Below are 17,607 nucleotides of genomic sequence, written 5' to 3'. Positions count from 1 at the left end.
AAGCTCTAAGTGTCTCAGCTTCAACCTGTTCAAACCCCACAAGTCCTCAGGCGCAAACTCTATAGATAATGTAACAGCATAACAGCAGTCTCAAATGTTTTGAGAGCTATCACTTGGTACTACTATTACTTATGTGCAGAATCTCCACCGCACATACTGGTCTCACCTTCAAAAATTTGGAATTTTGGTCCTCCAACAGTAGGATCTCTTCCTCCATCTTCTTGATCTTAGCTTCAGCTGTCACTTTTTCAAGCTGCAACTTCTGTCGGGCTCCCTCCTCCTCATCAAGCTGTTCCTCCAGGTCCTGGGAAGAAAGGCAATTGCATCTGTGCATTTTCCAGGTTACCCATGTGGGGTTTTTGTTTTGTTTTGTTTTTTTAATATTGGTGAAAAAAAGCATTCTTTTGAAAAGCCACCTGCCCTAACTAACACTAAGAACGCATTCGCTTTTTGCTAGATTCATTTATATCAACGATCTGGTAATGAAATTAAGGGCCATGTGACACACGTGGAATTTTTTATACTCTATTTCAGCTTTGGCTGAAAAATGCTGTTTAGGTAACATACACTCACTTCACCAGAGTCTTTCACCTTCTTAATTCTGAACATAAAATTAAAAAAATCTACTTAATGACAACCAAATCAGGCTTTATGTCAAATACTTCCTGGCATACTGCATCTGAATAGGGCATCTGGTGTAAAAGCGCAAGCGTCTGGGAAGAGACGCCACAGGAAACAGATCTGATTTCAGTATGAATCTAGATCTCAATATTACAGCTGAAATGGTTCAGATACTGCCACAAATAGCTAGATATGACTAGAAAAGTAATTATGTATTGCGCTTCTATTCATTCACAGTTTTTAATAAGGTTCTCAGCCACACATTAATGCACACTTATTAAAAGGCATCAAGGGCTCTGAGATGTGGAGTTTATTTCCCCTTCAAGTGCCTTGAATATTTTGAAAGATAGATTAAGTTCTCAGGTACTCCCTTTTTTCAAGGTCTTCATGCATTCAAAAAGGAAGCATCTAAATCATCCGATTTTCACAAAAAAAATCCCAAGTAACTTGGAGGAAATGAAGTTGTCTTAGTATCGTAAAAGTCAAAGAAAGAATATTCTTCATGATATCCACTGGATTTCAGTCAAAAAGGAACATTTCTCTCATAAATGACATCATCCCATCAGTCTTTGTTTCTGTAAGAAAGCAGGTAAGCCTCATGCAGTCATTCCCAGTTCCTCCCCCCTCAAAAGTGCTTGCTACCTTTAATACTCTATCTGCGTACGCTATAGCTACCAACAGGGCATTTTGACTTTTCTTTTTCTTTCCTCACCCTCATATGCCTGGAGACCACAAGAAGCTGAACACAGGAAGAGAAGAGAAAAAAATTCAATTCGATTTTATTCCACACATGGTGCTAAGGAGCTAAATTCCTCCGTGCCATAGGGATGCTGAGGGAGCTTTCCCATCCTTAACTGTCCTGTTTGCATGCTTTTCCATTTCCAGTTACCAAGAGGCATACCTGAATATGGGCCTGCATTTTCTTTTTCTCATTCTGCAATATTTGGTTTCTTTCCTCTTCCTCCTCAACCCTGGACTCCAAATCATGGAGAATTTCTTCCAACTCTTGTTTTTTGGCAGCCAAGCGAGCCCTCATCTCCTCAGCTTCTGCAAAGAGCTCCGTCTCAGCCTGTAGCTGCTCTGCAAGAATGTTCTTCTCTTCTAGAAGCTGCAAATATACACAAAAGGTAGTAAAGCAGTAAAAATGACATTTCAAAGTCTCTCATGGGAGACTATATGTATGACAACTACAAAGTTACTTAAAGGCCAAGTTCTGCTCCAACTTTTCACTCCCTGGTAAATATCCAAAACCAAAGACTTTTAGCAGAGGGCTTTATCAGTAGTCCAGAAGACACCAGCTTTCATAATAGGGCTACAGCAATTTTCACTCACTTCTACACCCAGTTTAAGGAACAGATCTCACTGCGCCTACCCTATGTGCCCTGTTCTACCAGCAGCAAGAAGATGAGGGAAGTGCCTGTTTCCTGGACTGTTCCTCGCACTCATCCCTGCATAGTGGCAGAGCAGTGGCAGGGGTAGCCGGGCTGAAGCTGGCACTTGGAGTCACTGGAACAGAACTGGAACACATTACTTCTTGCTGTGTAAACCTGATGATAGAATAGAATAGTCCCAATTGGGAGGGACCTACAACAATAATCCAGTCCAACTGCCTGACCACTTCAGGGCTGACCAAAAGTTAAAGCATATTATTAAGGGCATTGTCCAAATGCCTTTTAAACACCGACAAGCATGGGGTATTTGTCCAAATGCCTTTTAAACACTGACAAGCATGGAGCATTGACCACCTCTCCAGGAAGCCTGTTCCAGTGTTTGGCCACCCTCTTGGTAAAGAAAGGTTTCCTAATATCTAGTCTGGATCTCCCCTAATGCAGCTTTGAACCACTCCCATGTGTCCTGTCACGGGATCCCAGGGAGAAGAAATCAGCACCTCCCTCTCCACGTCCCCCCCCTCAGGAAGCTGTAGAGGGTGATGAGGTCTCCCCTCAGTCTCCTTTTCTCCAAACTAAGACAAACCCAGTATCCTTAGACGCTCCTCACAGGCCATGCCTTCTAGCCCTTCCATCAATAGGAACTGATGCTTTGCCATTCTAGATATCCATCCCAGTTCTATCATGTCTCAAAATTACCAGAGTGATAAATACATGTCTGTCTTTACTGACACTCTTTCACTGTTCTTTAAATTGATATCAATGCTACTTATCAGCATAAATTCATTTTCAGTTTTGTCCAATAATTGTCATAACTGCTTCCCCATGTCTTAAACAGCATATGTTCACCACAGAAGTATCCTGCCCTGAAAACGCATCTGAAAAGGAAAATAACACTTCTACTGAAATTCTCCTGTAAGCTAGGAAAGGCCAAAAAAAAAAGTTTAGTTTCATTAACATGATGTTTCTGCATTCCTGGAGGAATAACTCCTGCTATATCTTCCTATTCCAGATTTTAGCAGAGTGTGAAAGGAGTTAGCTCTCCTGATTCACAGTGCTTTTGCTCACAAGCGTCTCCCCAACATGGCTCCCTCACACAGGATATAGCACAATACACATTCTGCAGATCAAAAGCTGATCTTGGGCACAAACCTGTTGATGTTTCCTTTCCATTTCCTCAAGTTCTGCCTCCACTTTTGTCTGTTTTTCTTTCACCTTCATTAGCTCCTCGTCCTTGGCTTGAAGTTCTTCTTCTTGACGAGTGACCTGAAGAAGAGGCTTCACCTGCAAAGATTTGAAATGAACAAGTAAGAACCTGCACCTACCTATTTACAAAAGTCAAAGAAAGTAACAGAATATAACAAACCTTCGTGAAGACTCTCCACCACTGCCAGTGCCTAAGCTTTAAATATGCAGCACAATTCCTCTGCAGGATTTTCAGTGCACTCAATTGCTGTTGTTTCTTTGCAAAGGCCCTGAAGACAGAAAGAGCAAAACATTTCATGTTAAATACAGCTGAGTATCTGTGTTTTTAATTTTTAGGTTACCCAACCCTAGAACACTTGCAGACCGTAAACAGGCTTATTTTTAAGTTTCAGTGACTACACTGATTTATAAGTACTCATTCCTTATACAAAGAGGCAGAGCAAGAGTTGGATTCACCATTTTCAAAACAATGATTACAAATGCTATTTGTTCTTACTCTTAACAGACGTTTTTCTTAAAATAAAATGAGGATGGATTAGACACTGAATTGTCCTTTAATTTCAAAAAAGCAGCTTTCCAGAGTATCTCTAAGAGTTTCCAGTAGAGCAGAAAGAAATTTTTTCGCAGCCACTAGCTGTACTGTAAAGAGTTGCACGTGTCACAAAGGGAAGATCAAGGAAAGGAGATATTGCTATGGAACGAAGGTACAAATTCTTATTATTAGGTAAAAATTCACCTATTTACCCTGAATATAACTACAGTTTATCAGGCAACATGCTTTCTTAAGAAAATCTCTCCTGAAATGGAAGTTTTAATGCATAGCTCCCTATCAAAGAGACTTAAGATGACCACAAGAAAAATCAAACCGTAAGAGCACACATACTTCCTAGCCAGGTATCCTCTACAGACTGCCTGGAAGAAGATGATAATGTCTGTGATCTTCAGATCTCGTTCTTCTTCTAGGTGTGCCAAGACACCAGCTCGGAAAAAGATCTTGCTCTGTCCAATTCTGTATAAGTTGGGGTCCAGCTCTAACGCTCTGATCTAAATGGACAGGCAAGCACATTTGTTTTTACATCGAGGATAGGACACGTTTTTGTTTCAACTTTTCAATGTTTTAACAATATATAGGTATAAACACTTACCATACGTTCACAGGCTTGCTTACCATCCATAAAACCTTTTGGAATTGCATTGGGAGTAAGGATCTCATACCTTTAAGTCAAATGAAAAAACACCTTTACATTCAACAATAAAGCTACATTATTATAAACCCATAAAGCTATAGTCATCAAGTGCCCAGCTAAGGAATTCCTCCAGAAAGTTTTTCCAGAAGTCCATTTTAGATTGGTTTCCCCTTCCCTAGTGTCTTTAGAATAAACTTGTAATATTGAAGTGGCTTGAACTTGAAGCAGTTAAAGACCTCACACACGGGTTTGGATTTTCTTCCAGGTGGGTTGGGGGAGGGAGTGGGGGTGCGGCCTGTCTTCAATTATTTAACAAGGAACTTTATCTCAAAAACTCAAAAGACTGTTCCTGCTATTACCTCTGTCTAAATTCCTGGAACACTATCCTGTTTGGAAATCCTTGTCGACAAATCCTTATTCCTTCCAAAACACCGTTGCAACGAAGCTGGTCTAAAACCAGATGTGGATCCAATTTTCCAGCCTGGACAAACAAAACAATACAGATTAAAAGACTGAAAGTCATGCTTAACGAAAAACTGTAGTTTATGTTTTTCAGGCTACCCTCTACAAAGTCAACTGTCTAAATAAGGGGATGTGTGGGGAATACTGAGAAGATATTTGATCAGTATGAAAACTTTGTGAAACCTGGCCTCTGATTTCAAAAGGAAGACACAGACAGCATGCATAACATAAAATGCATGTAAAGACTTTAATAAAGAGAAAGAATTAGAGGAGTGGTCTGTAGTACATACCCTCTTTTCATGATTTGGAATGATGCAGCGAACAAAATTGGGATTAGTGTTTCGGAGCGTTGCCATCAGCTTGGTGAGAGATTCTTTGTACAGTTGGCCAACAGTACGAAACATGCCTTTCTTGGTCTTGTACGCAGAGCCAAAAGCTGTCTCTGTTATTCCAGTGACCTGATCCAGACCCACAATACGATCCACTGGGAAGGACAAGAGAAAATAATTAAGTGGACTTTAATATTTGTCAGGTATAAAGACAGGCAGAAAGAGGAGCAATAGTGCAGCAGCAGAAGCTTTGTGGAACAAATGACAGAAGATGCCATCAGTAGGCAAGGCAGTCAGCATGTACTAGGGACACTGTGCAGAAGCAGTGGAACCAAAAGCCACAAACTTATACAGCAGAATAGTGTAGCTTTAGTAGGTACAGACTAAAATATCCAGCTCTTTACTTGCAGTTCTACATGACCAGGAAAGCCATTTTCTTTATTTTAAGTCAACTTTTAAGAGATAGAAAGTTGCCTGGAAACTGGCAATTATTTGAGTTCTTACAATGCAAAATATTTCTGGGTTGAATATTTGGAATTAGCATCTGTGCATATTTGCTTAAAATGAAGAGTCACTTATGGTAATTACATAGATTAAATCTGAGTTTCATTGCATATTCAAAAGTGTATTGAAAGCATAACTTTTTACATAAGAGTTGGAAATAGTGTTATTTCAGTGACAAGAGGGAAAAAAGTATCTGCCAGACTTCTGCTAGTCTGCTATTTTGAAGAATTCGTCAAAGTTTTATATACAACTGCAAAGACCTCCCTAGCCAAAAAGACAAGTTTCAAAACAGGAAAACTGCACACCAAAGCACTTCAAAGCTGCCATAAAACATCAGAATAGAAATTTTTCTTCCATTTTTTGAACGTTTTGGGTAAGGATCTCTATGGTTTCTTCTTCAGAAGCACAAATTAGAAATCTGACTGCCATCATTAAAACCTTTAGGCCAAAAACATGAATGCAATTTCATGTGCATGTCAACAAATATTTAAACAGCTTGCTAAAAAATAGACAGGTGGCTTAACACCTTAATAATTATAGTTGGCACTTCTTAGTATTGAGCAAATACACAACATATATTGGTTCTCCATGAAATCCAAGCTGGCCAGCCAGAAACAAGCAACTATATGTAGGCTACAATTTAAATTTTGTGAAGTTATCTTTAAATTCAGTCAAACTAAAGCAGAGGGAATTATGCTTTGCTACCAGAATTATTTTGTATATGAGAAATAAGTGACAATATTTTATTTCATACTTGTACTCAATTGGTTTTCAAAGGTCTATAAAAAAAAAAAAGGAAAATTAGAAGCAGAAAAATACAGGGCAACAAGTTTGAATCATCACTTGTAAGTCTTGCATGTAGTATAGAGCAGAGCCCAGATCCTCCACACAGTTTTGAACACAAGAATCTAAGCGGCTTATTAAGTAGAAGAATGAATAAGTAGGTGGTAAGCTGTTCATAAGATCATATCCCAAATATTTACTTTGAAGAAGAATTCAGTTCTAAACCAGAAATGGGGTAGAGATTACTGGGAATCAGTCTTACAGAGGATGAACATAACAGCTTGCAAATATTAGAAACATGCACCCACCAGACACCACTAATGACTGGACACCATTCAGCTTTTGTTTGGCCACATACTTTTTAAAATTTTGTAAATATATCTGTTAATTGTGCATCTTTTGTTTTGCTCCCCTCTGTCCAACTATAATATGGTTATTTATATTTCAACAAGGATTATTAAAGCTAAATGTAAGCCTTCCCTATAGGTTAAGAGCAGTCATTGAACACCATGACTGGACAATCATCCATCAGCTAAAGCCTCTGAACTGAAGCCCTCTAGTAATTACTTCAGGAAACACCACTAGCTTCCTCAGGTATGTGATGTATCATGAGTAGTAGAAGGTAAACCCAAGTAAAGATCAAGAGTCTAAAGGCACAACCTTCACATACACGTACTTCTAAACTTGGGGAGAGGAATACAAGAATACAATGAGGAAGAGGTGGGATAAAATATCTAAAGCGTCTTCAAAAAGACATTCCAAATAAGTGAATTTGTTGATTTCTCAATACCTCAAAAAACGTGTGCAGCTTCTACAAAGGGAAATATTAAAGTTAAGAGGTTTTTAAATAAGAGAACAATTCCAACAAGTCTGGAAGAAGTTTATTTCACTTACTACCCCCACTACAACTGCAGCACTCATTCTGATACTTAAATACATTCTTCAGCTCTCCTCCCGAAAAATACATCCACATTCTAAAACGTTCTGGAGTTTTGTCAATGTTGGACTGCAGAAAGAAGCTTGATAGTGTTACAAAGCTTACGCATTCTCTCAAATGCTTGGAGCTACCAGAATTATCACTTAAGAAGCAATTCTGCATCTCAACATGGAACTAGGAAGCAACAAACCTTTTTATCTGCAATGCTTAAATGCAATGCATAAAATATAGATGCTATATGTATGCAGCAGCAACTGAATAGGTATGCACTCAGAGACCATTTGCCTTGTGGAGGTATACCTAAGTTTAGCATGAAATGAAAAGTTCATGCAAGCCTACGAGCAAAAATGGTTTTCCTGTAGATACAACAGCCCTGCCTTTAGTAGGCCTATTGTTTTTATATCCATTCACCTGGTGGATCATGAAGACCAGTAATATTGTCATAGAAACAGGCTCTCTGAATATTCTGAATCTCTAAGGCAGAGAAACAGCAAAAACAAAGACAGAAGAGCAGATACACAAGACACTTCAGTTAGTATACAGAACAGGTTTATCAATTGCAAACAGACTTAACTGTGCTACAAAAGCAATTAGGCCACAATATATTCCATGCACATTTCAATTATCTGTGGAAGCAGGTTTTGCATATGTGGACCAAAACACTTTAGCTTCTGTGTGTGTACTCAAAAGGAAAGGAGCAGATCCCCAACCAAAAAGTTCTTTATATATTCATTAAAACTGCTCTCTGTAGCTGAACCAAGTAAGTATTCCTGAGAATAAGAGGGAAACTCAGTATTAACCTACAGCATCATCTATATCACAAGATTAATTTCCTCCTGGAATAAGAAACTACAAGATTTATATACTATGGCATGTAAATATACTCTAATTAATATACTGTGATGTTAAAAACTAGAATAGAAAAGTCCTTGTGAGTATTTATTTGGCTATTTCTGCTTCTTAGGGTACTTTGGTAAAAATGTTGATAAATACTTTAAGCTGATGTGCAGGTAGACTAGCTAAACGGCAGTGTACGGTTAAAATAGGAAAATATTGCATTTGATATTCATATGCAATATCTAAGCACTAGCATGGTTGTTAATGAATTTTATTTTAGGAGATGCAGATTTCCAGGATATGACCCACCACTGCACAAGAAACAACTGTGCTGGTGCTTACATAAGACAACATTTTATTAACAGCAAGTACCACTACAGCTGTTTACATTCAGGACTTAACTGCAGCAATTCAAACTACGAGTTTTGGACAAGATTCTACAGATGAAATTTGAGACAGGGTAACAAGTAGTAAGTCTGTATCAGTTCAAATAATGAACATGAGAAGCAGCTACTCAGAAATGGTACATGTGCAAGGGACCATAGGTGCAACCCAGCTTCCTTGTTGTACTTTTGGCGCTAAACAATAGAGAAAATGCTGTAGATATTTACAACGTAGGGGTGGAGGGTGAGGAGGGAACAGGCACAAAAAACCAAACCAACTCATCCAGCAAGGTAAAATCACTAACAACTTGTGTACTGAGAGCATGATCTCTTACCATCCTTCCAAAGCTCTGCAACAAATTTGTCAGAAGACTGGTGCAAGAGTGTAGCCACATTGTCATTCAGGGGGTCCATATTCTTCATCAACCACTCATCTGCCTTGTAGTCTACCTGTAGAGTAGCCAAGTTGCACATGATCAGGTAGACTACCAGCTTTAGTTTTAAGTTTACCAGCATAAAAAAAAAAGCTTTCAAAATACTATACTGAGGTTTTCTTCCTATTCTCTTCTTGATGTTTGCTTGCTATGAGTTTGTTTTGCCTCCTTAGAACAGTTCAAAGGACCATGAAAAGTTATTATTCTTTTGAAAGAGTAAATGGGAGTTTTCTTAAAAATTTAGCAATCTGACTTTTTGCTTGCTAATAGTTGGTATACATTTTCAGCCTAGTATTATTGCCAAAATAAGGCTTCACTGTTCACTGTGAAGATGTAAAAACAACTTCAGTACAGATCCTAATTACTTTATCTAAATTACTAGAGAATAAATTAAGGATGTGTTGCAACATGATTTTTTTTTAAATTTCACTATAGCAGTTATACTTAAACACTGTTCTAGAAACAAAACAAACAAAGCTCTTATCTTAAAGAACCAATTCTGTGGTTTGCAATTAAACTATAGCTCAGCAGTTAAAAACTCAGTGCTACCAGCATGGTTTCATCCCAACCCAAAAGAGAGCCCTAAAATTCCGTAAGTCCAACAAGACCTCTACGTAGGCCAGCATGTTTTTGCTTCAAACAGAGTTTTCTTTTTTTAAATAAGGGCTTTGGAAGGAAAGCCACATTTAAATCCTTCCAGCATCCAAAACCAAATTAGATCATCATCTCAGTACTTCTTGCAGTAAAAGCTATTTTGCAAACGATTCTAGTTTTGAAGGAAATGCACATTCTGATAGAAAATTGGAAAATGCCTTCTGTCGAGGAAGATATGCAATGCAGTGCCAGTATCCCAGAAATGCCCACTCAGTTTGGCAGAAGTAAAGCATTCTTCAGAACAATTACTTTCCAGTAGTCAGGCACCAAGTTGTTTTACTTCATTTTGATTACCTAAAGGTAACCTTTTGTTTCACAACTAATCTACTATTAACTGCAGTAACAGTGATGATTTCATTATTTTTAAGTTACTGTTTTAAATATTGATACAATAAAGTGTATAATTTCTTTATTTCCATTTTTGCTACAATTATCTACTTGGCACCACTGACATCAGAGATAGATAACAACAAGCCATTAGTACTTTAAATGAAAACTAAAGGATGGCTCTTAATCATTCACACAGTTTCTTCTAAGCATCAGGGCAAAAACTGGTACTAGGATTAAGTTTTAACTATTTATGAAATTAATTACACAGCATGGCCCTATGGAATAGACCTGGTGATCATGAAGGTTCCACAAAATGCTGACAAGAACTGCATAGTTATTTCATGGACCTGTTCACACTGCAGCTGAGCTCCGTCCCTCAATGCGAAAATAAAGATTGAACTAACAGTAAAAACAAAAAGGATATCAGCTTACCTATAAAAGGGGATATACAGAAAATCTTATGTGATCTGAGGAGATAAAAGTGAAGAGGGTACTGACACAGCCCTACTTCAAGCACTACTATCAACTTGGAAACAGAAATTTAGAAGAGATTTCTTTCAAGTCCTGAAAAAACTCACCTGTAAGACCTGACAACAAAATTAAAGGAAACTGAAATATTTATTTAATTTAATCTTAATTTATATTTTTCAGTTCTGTTTATTTGGTAACAAGAGCACTCCTGAATATGTTCAAGAAAATGAAACAAGGCCACCCTCCTGTACAAGTATTTCTAAATTTGGTAGCTATACCATGTAGTACTTTTCCCAAAGTTTTCCCAAAACCAACATTTCTAACCAAGTATTTAACCCTTACCTTCCCTGCATAGTGAATAATGCAGAAATCTGCTTTGTCCTTTAGCTGTCTTGGCTTTTGGAACTTGGAGTGGGTTCCTTGCTCTTGGACCAATTTTTCCACAAACGTCTTGTCGGTAGCTTTAGGGAACCAGCATTCTTCATCCAGTAATGCTAACACACCAGGAGGATTTGCCTGAAATCCAGTTGGATTTAATCTGTGTTAATATTTAATATATATATACACATTTTTAATTTTAATATTTAAAACACACCATTGAATGCCACAATAAGAACTTGTCTAAACTGATTCAAATTTGATTTTGATTAAAACAAGCTGTGGGGGAGTCCAGTTCAATGAACAACATTATGACCAGTTCAAACTAATTCATGCCAACGTATATTGAAGCCAGACACGAGTGACCTGATCTAGTGCTGACTAGAGCCTTGCTTTGAGCAGAGACTAGAATAGATGACCTCCAGAGTTACCTTCCAAACATTTCTGCGACACGTATGTACACAGCAGCTCATCCGCATCTCCACAGTAGTTAATGTCATGCTTTAACGTGGGCTAAACTGAAGACAATTATCCCTCCCAGCCACTCGATACTACCGTGGCAGCCACCGAGCCTCCCCTTGCCAAGCCCTGTGTTGATATCCAGTAGCAGCATCCAAAGGATTCAGCAGGCTTAACTTGAGCAGCCAGCATACTTTTATATACTCCCTCTCTTTCCGTACAATTTAAGCACTCCATTTGAAGGTCTGTTTATTCTTAAAGTGAAGTAGGGAGCAAGCAATGTCTGTATTTTGCAGCTGTAGAATTGTTTGACAGGATCATTTTCCTCAGGGAAGACAGACTGATGTACACAGGAAAGCAATGGAAAAAAGAGTTTATAATAATTTATACTTCAAAAGTTTCTAGTGAATGTGAAGTTTACAGATTTGAAGAGAGATGTTCCTATGTGCCTACTACATGGCATCACATTTACAGAACAATTATGAAGGAACTGACAGTTGCTTTTTAAAAAAAAAAAATAATCAAGTAATTTGATGCATTTTAGGATATTCACCTTAACATCTGCATACTGAAAGCATCCACACTTACCCCCTCAGGCTATTTGGCAGAGACTTTACGTTCCAAGGAGGCAGAACTTTCTAGAGTTCCACACACAAAATGCAAACCTTTGATAACTGAAATGTTTTTCTTTAGAGAAGGAAAAGGGAAATCAACAATGTGGCTCATGGGCTTTTCTGCTCTTCAGGATGCATAGCATCATTGGCAGCTTATGTGTATTCTAGAATACACACACAGAAAGGTAGGGAGTAGTAACTGCAATGCCCTAGATTTAATTTAAAAGGTCATAAAATAATTTTGACAGCATACTTCTAAGGTGTGAAGAATGATAACTTTCAGGAATGATGACCTTTGAAGCCCTCTTCAGCTTCCGTATATTGAGTAACCAGAAGAATACATTAAAAAGCACAGTGATTAAAACCACCTTTAAGATACTGCTTTCCTATTCACAAGGCAGATTTATGGGGAACTCTACCCTAAATGAAGTTTCAGAAATTTTGCTATTGATCTCAAATGAAAAAAAAGTTTACCGTAAGTCTGGAAAAGCTTTCTAACTGAGTCACCACTCTAATGCTCCTATAACAATGGCATTGTTTAATATGAAAGTGACAGGACTAGGGAAAAAAAGCAGTAAAATAGTAGCTTAAGTGTTCTACCCTAACATCAGGGCAAAATCCCATAAGGATAAATCATTTTACTAATACATGGTATTTTAGACTTTGGATTTCAGCCTTCAAGTTAATTCACTTTTTGTGACAGCTCCACAAGAAATCTCTGTACAGTTCTACAATTTGCAGGCAGTAAAAGACAAAGCCATAAATGGAACCTCTTCTCCATAGAGCATTATCCATGCACAAACTTACAGGTCTTTCAATTAAGTCAATGCAAGGCTGCAGATCCAGTCCAAAGTCAATGAAATTCCACTCTATACCCTCTCGTTGGTACTCCTCTTGCTCCAGGATAAACATTGTGTGGTTAAATAACTGTTGAAGCTTCTCATTGGTGTAGTTAATGCAGAGTTGCTCAAAGGAGTTCAACTACAAAAATAACATTAGTAAGCAAGAATAATTCAGTGACAGGATTTACCACATATCTGGAAGTCAAAAATTTGCCCTTGCAAGGAAAGTCCCCAAAACTCTGCAACATTCAAATATATTGTAAAGAAAATTGGAAAACGCATTATTCAAATCTCTTATGTTCCCTGTTACATATAATTAAATAATGTGTAGTAGGAAAAACCATCACATATAAAAGAACGATTTAGACTAAGGTATGACTTTTTGGCACTGTAATTTAGGGTTGTCAAAGCATTTGCATGCTACAAAACAAAACCCTCCTGCAGCCTTGGAACATGCATGCATTAAGTGGCTCTACACTTAGTCCTGGACGCACATTAGCAGGGAAAAGAAAAATCTGATTAGCAGTGTTTTGAAGTACCTCAAAGATTTCAAATCCAGCAATATCCAGAATTCCAATGAAAGACGCTCCCTGTCGTTTGGTCCTGTCCAAAGCTTTATTAATGCGGTGAACAAGCCAGCGGAAGAGGCGTTCATAGGTGGCCTTTGCCAAAGCTTCCACTGCAAAGTCTGCCTGAAAATCCAGACAGAAAAATTTATTTACCCTGGAGAAGTCATCAAAAGAACACAGACATGGATGTTATCACAAATAACTAAGTAACAGAAGAAGTTTAATGGAGTTAATACCACTGAGGAATGAAAACAAGCAGTAGAAATAGTATGCAGTTTGATTACTGTTACGAAAAATTTGTTTTTAAACTGTTCCATAAAAAAAACAAAAGCTCTCTGTGCATTTGATGCATACAACAATGACATTAAAGGATGAAACCAGCAGGTCAAGGAAAGGGAAAGGTTTCTTCTGTTCTACCATTGATTTTTACCACATAAGAACATTTAATAAAGATAGTAAGCTTAAACAAAGTCAGTGGCAGTATACACTTAATTCCAATTTTCTTTATTAAGAGCTATTCAGGATGAGGTACAGTTTCACTTCACCTTTAAAGCACCAAAACTTACTTGTTCTTTGGTCTGGGCTTTCTGAACATAGTCTCTGCCAACTTTGATGCGCGGTGTCAGTATGGCCCGGGTGAACTCCATTACGTTCATTCCCAGTAGATGGCAGAGTTTCTGTGCGACTGGAGATCAAAGTAATAAATGAAAGCATTTAAATCCTCCACAGCAGCTAGCAGCATCGGTGAATGACATCAGCTACTGACAAAGGGTGTCATATGCCAGCTTAAAAATTGAACTGCCATTCGGAACAGCAGTCAGGGAGATGCACTGCTGTCCTGTGGACAGACCTACCCTACCACACAGCCTGCGTCTGCAGGCTTCCATCTCAAAGACTGATGGAAGTCTCTACAGAAGTACACCACTGAATTTCCTTAGGGAAGTGCAAAACCCACTAGATTTCATGAAATTGCAGGGAAGTCATGTAACAGCCCATAGCCCACATACAAGCGTTCATTTTGTTACTTTAATAGGCAACATTCATTTTCTCCTCTCCAGAAAAAAAACCACAGTATGAGGAGCACATCAACTCCATCATACTAAAGGTTGCTTAAAAACTGTTTCAATTTAGGCAGGTGTGCCAGCGTAATGCTTCTATTACAGACTATATCAAAATACGTTGTTTAAATTATTTAAAACATGGGTTTGCAATATTTTATATAGAACAACAACGCAAGCAGTAGTGCACTTTCTTTAGACAGCATGAACTCTCCTGGTGTTATGTTCACTATTTAAAATAACGCATTACCCACACCATCGTTACATATTCTTGCTGCATCAATCCCTTTTTCTAAATAAATTTTCCAGTAGGTTAGGTGTTTATGATTCCATACTTCTAAAAATGAAAGTGACGTTAAAGGTATTTTTAGGTCCGGGTAAGTGTTGCCCTTTAGCAGGAAGCCCTCCACACTTACCCAGTAAGTACTTCAACCCCTTATCTTTGTAATCTGACAGCTCATTGTTTTACTGTCAAAATGAAAAGAGCTATTTTTACAAATCAGCATTGGAAAATAGATTTTTAATACCAATATATATGAGCTTCCTCTGCTTTTTTTTTTTTTTTGCTGGTATTACAAACACTACTACTTGCTCTTAATGTTGAGATTCTCTGTCTGGCCATATATTCATTAGAAGGGTACATGAATCAACACACAACTTAATCAGTGAAATTAGGGTAGCATCACAAATTGAACACTCCTTTCACTTCAGCTACATACAGGAGCATTTCTGTGCTTTGAGTATAAAAATGCACATCAGAAACTTATAACCTTAGGTGTGAAGTAGCAAGTGCTGTCAGGATCCTTAAAAAAAAAAAAACAACAAGAACTTGAAAATATTAAGTAGCCATGAGCATCAGCTTGGTACTGTGGCATAATGGATACTATGTAAAGGATATTACAGTTTTTAAGGAAGGAGGGATTTTTTTCCCCCCACGCAGTACTCCAAACACTACACTCAGCTCCTCTTTCATGAACCTGTGACATGGAATTTATTGTCCCTACCTTTCCAGTTTGTAATAAGCCATAGCTTAGGTAACAATAATAACAATAAACCATAGCAGAGGTAATACTAAAAATCACATCTGATTCAGACACTGAAGGAGGCTGCAGCCAGCATTTCAGAGGTTTGACTGAAGGAAACGAAATCATTTTCAAGTCAAAGCTTTATCACTTCTAAGGGCAGGATTGGTTCACATTATTTCAGCTTGATTAATCTTGCACTTTAAAAAAAAAAAAAAAAAAAAACTGTAATTCATCTTGTTTGTTTATAACTGAGGAAGGTCCATTTAAAAGGTACGACTGTAGAATGCCCTGACTATCCTGACTTGTGTTTCATTACTATTGGGTTTTGGATATACAATTCTGAATTATTATAAAGCAAAAGATACTGAAGAGCTCGTATCATAGTTGAAGCATGAACTTTATAAGGTTGCTTGTGAACCTCTGCCCTTTCAGCAGAAAGGCTTCTTCCAAATCTGGTAAGCATGAAATGGTCCTCGAAATACAGCTTCTCGTTCCTCTTCATCCACAAAGGCTATATGGCTTTCCTGCTATCTATTGTATCTGTACTTGAAACCAGTATTTGTTTATCTATATTTATTATCTATAGGGTAGAATTTGCTTTCCATCCATGTAGATGCGGCACTTAGGGACATGGTTTAGTGGGCATGGTGGTGTTGGGTCGACGGTTGGACTCGATGATCTTAGAGGTCTTTTCCAACCTTAATGATTCTATGATTCTATTCTTTGAATAGGTTCACATCTCCACTACCCACACAAATTACTTCCCATCTATGGAGACACTAACCCGACCTATTTCAGACACACGCCTCTAAATGAGATGAATCGCTGTCAAGACACACTTATTTCCCTGGAGGACACTAGGGAAACCCATTACAGTGAGATGTGACAATACAGATAACAAGAAGGAAGAGATCAGTTTCACTCAGTGTCTTCAGAAAGATACAAAGACCATACAACCAGATAAAGTAAATTTTAAATACAATAGAACAGAAACATGCTTTAACTGTGATCCGAGCTTATCAGCATCTTTGCTTTGTAATTCAGAATTTTGTATCCATTATTATAAATATCCAATAGTATCAATATATTTATATCCAATATTATAATTCAGAATTTATGTCCAAAAAACAATGGTAATACAGAAGTCAAGATAGTGAGGAAACTAAGAAGTATCTGTATCTTTCTACGTCACACCTTCTAAATGGACAATGACTCAGTTGAGTTGTCTAAGCTGGCACTAAAAGCCCAAAAAACTAATCCCTCACCCAACTTTCTTTTTCTCACTGCAAAACTCAAAGTGCCAACTGCCAGCCAAATATTGAGTCAATGACTATTGAACTTTAATCCACACCTGCTTGCTGGAGCACTTTGGGCAGCAGGCCACCGCCCTGAGAAATTACAAAAATTTTGGACATTGCAAGCAACCTACACACACAACAATTTAGGACAATTATGAAACGAGTCGCAGACAAGAATTTGAGTTGTGTATGTGCAGCAGGTCCTGTGAATGATGGTTCTTACTGCTCTTTCCACTGATGTCAATTCTCAAAGCTGACTTTCCATGAGAGCATTTAAAGGGCTGGTACTGAAGTACTAAATTAAAAATCAGAGATTTGCTTCAGCAGCTATCTTTTTTTGTAAAGAAATACACTCCTCAAATTGCTGATTGCATTGCAGGTACTAACTGATAAATTAAATCTTAGTCACACTGCCATGCCACTTCAGAAATCAGATTTTTCTAATTACAGCATTCTTATGTTCAGCCATTTCACTATGGAAGTTGCGCTTGGCTCCAGGGCTCTTATCAATGGCAAGAAAACTGCTGTCAAGAACCAAAGAAAACAAACTGATTTAAGTATGCACTTTTTCCTAGTGCTTAAGTCTTTGTAGATAGCAATAAACAAGACTACAGCTGAAATACTTGTTCAAAGTTTAGAGCAATGCAAACAACATAAATTCTGTTGATGGATACTTAAATTTGTCTGCATTACAAGAATGGAAGAGGAGAGTTTTAATAATTGCCCATTGGCTACTACCACAACAGTCATGGCCTCTTTTTGGCACAGAACGCTATCAAGGAAGCTCAGAAGACTGCTGCACTTTTAAAGATACGCACAAAACAAATGGCAGGACGAA

General features: G+C 37.9%; 1 protein-coding gene across 1 annotated transcript in view; it reads right to left on the bottom strand.

Annotated features, from left to right (window-relative positions):
• Nucleotides 1–17,607, bottom strand: part of MYH10 (myosin heavy chain 10) — a 103,986-nt gene that overhangs the window by 19,587 nt on the left and 66,792 nt on the right. The window contains exons 10-22 of the mRNA XM_009282795.1: nt 13,955–14,073; nt 13,359–13,511; nt 12,785–12,958; nt 10,869–11,042; nt 8,973–9,087; nt 5,155–5,348; nt 4,762–4,883; nt 4,361–4,430; nt 4,099–4,259; nt 3,376–3,484; nt 3,162–3,293; nt 1,523–1,729; nt 167–304 (exon numbers count right to left, since the gene is read on the bottom strand). Of these exons, the coding sequence (XP_009281070.1) occupies nt 167–304; nt 1,523–1,729; nt 3,162–3,293; nt 3,376–3,484; nt 4,099–4,259; nt 4,361–4,430; nt 4,762–4,883; nt 5,155–5,348; nt 8,973–9,087; nt 10,869–11,042; nt 12,785–12,958; nt 13,359–13,511; nt 13,955–14,073 (1,868 nt within the window). The remainder of the gene's footprint in view (nt 1–166; nt 305–1,522; nt 1,730–3,161; nt 3,294–3,375; nt 3,485–4,098; nt 4,260–4,360; nt 4,431–4,761; nt 4,884–5,154; nt 5,349–8,972; nt 9,088–10,868; nt 11,043–12,784; nt 12,959–13,358; nt 13,512–13,954; nt 14,074–17,607) is intronic.

The sequence above is a fragment of the Aptenodytes forsteri genome, unplaced genomic scaffold, assembly GCF_000699145.1.
Source record: "Aptenodytes forsteri isolate BGI_AS27 unplaced genomic scaffold, ASM69914v1 Scaffold22, whole genome shotgun sequence".
Classification (NCBI taxonomy): Eukaryota; Metazoa; Chordata; class Aves; order Sphenisciformes; family Spheniscidae; genus Aptenodytes; species Aptenodytes forsteri.
This window is presented reverse-complemented; position numbering and strand designations above follow the sequence as displayed.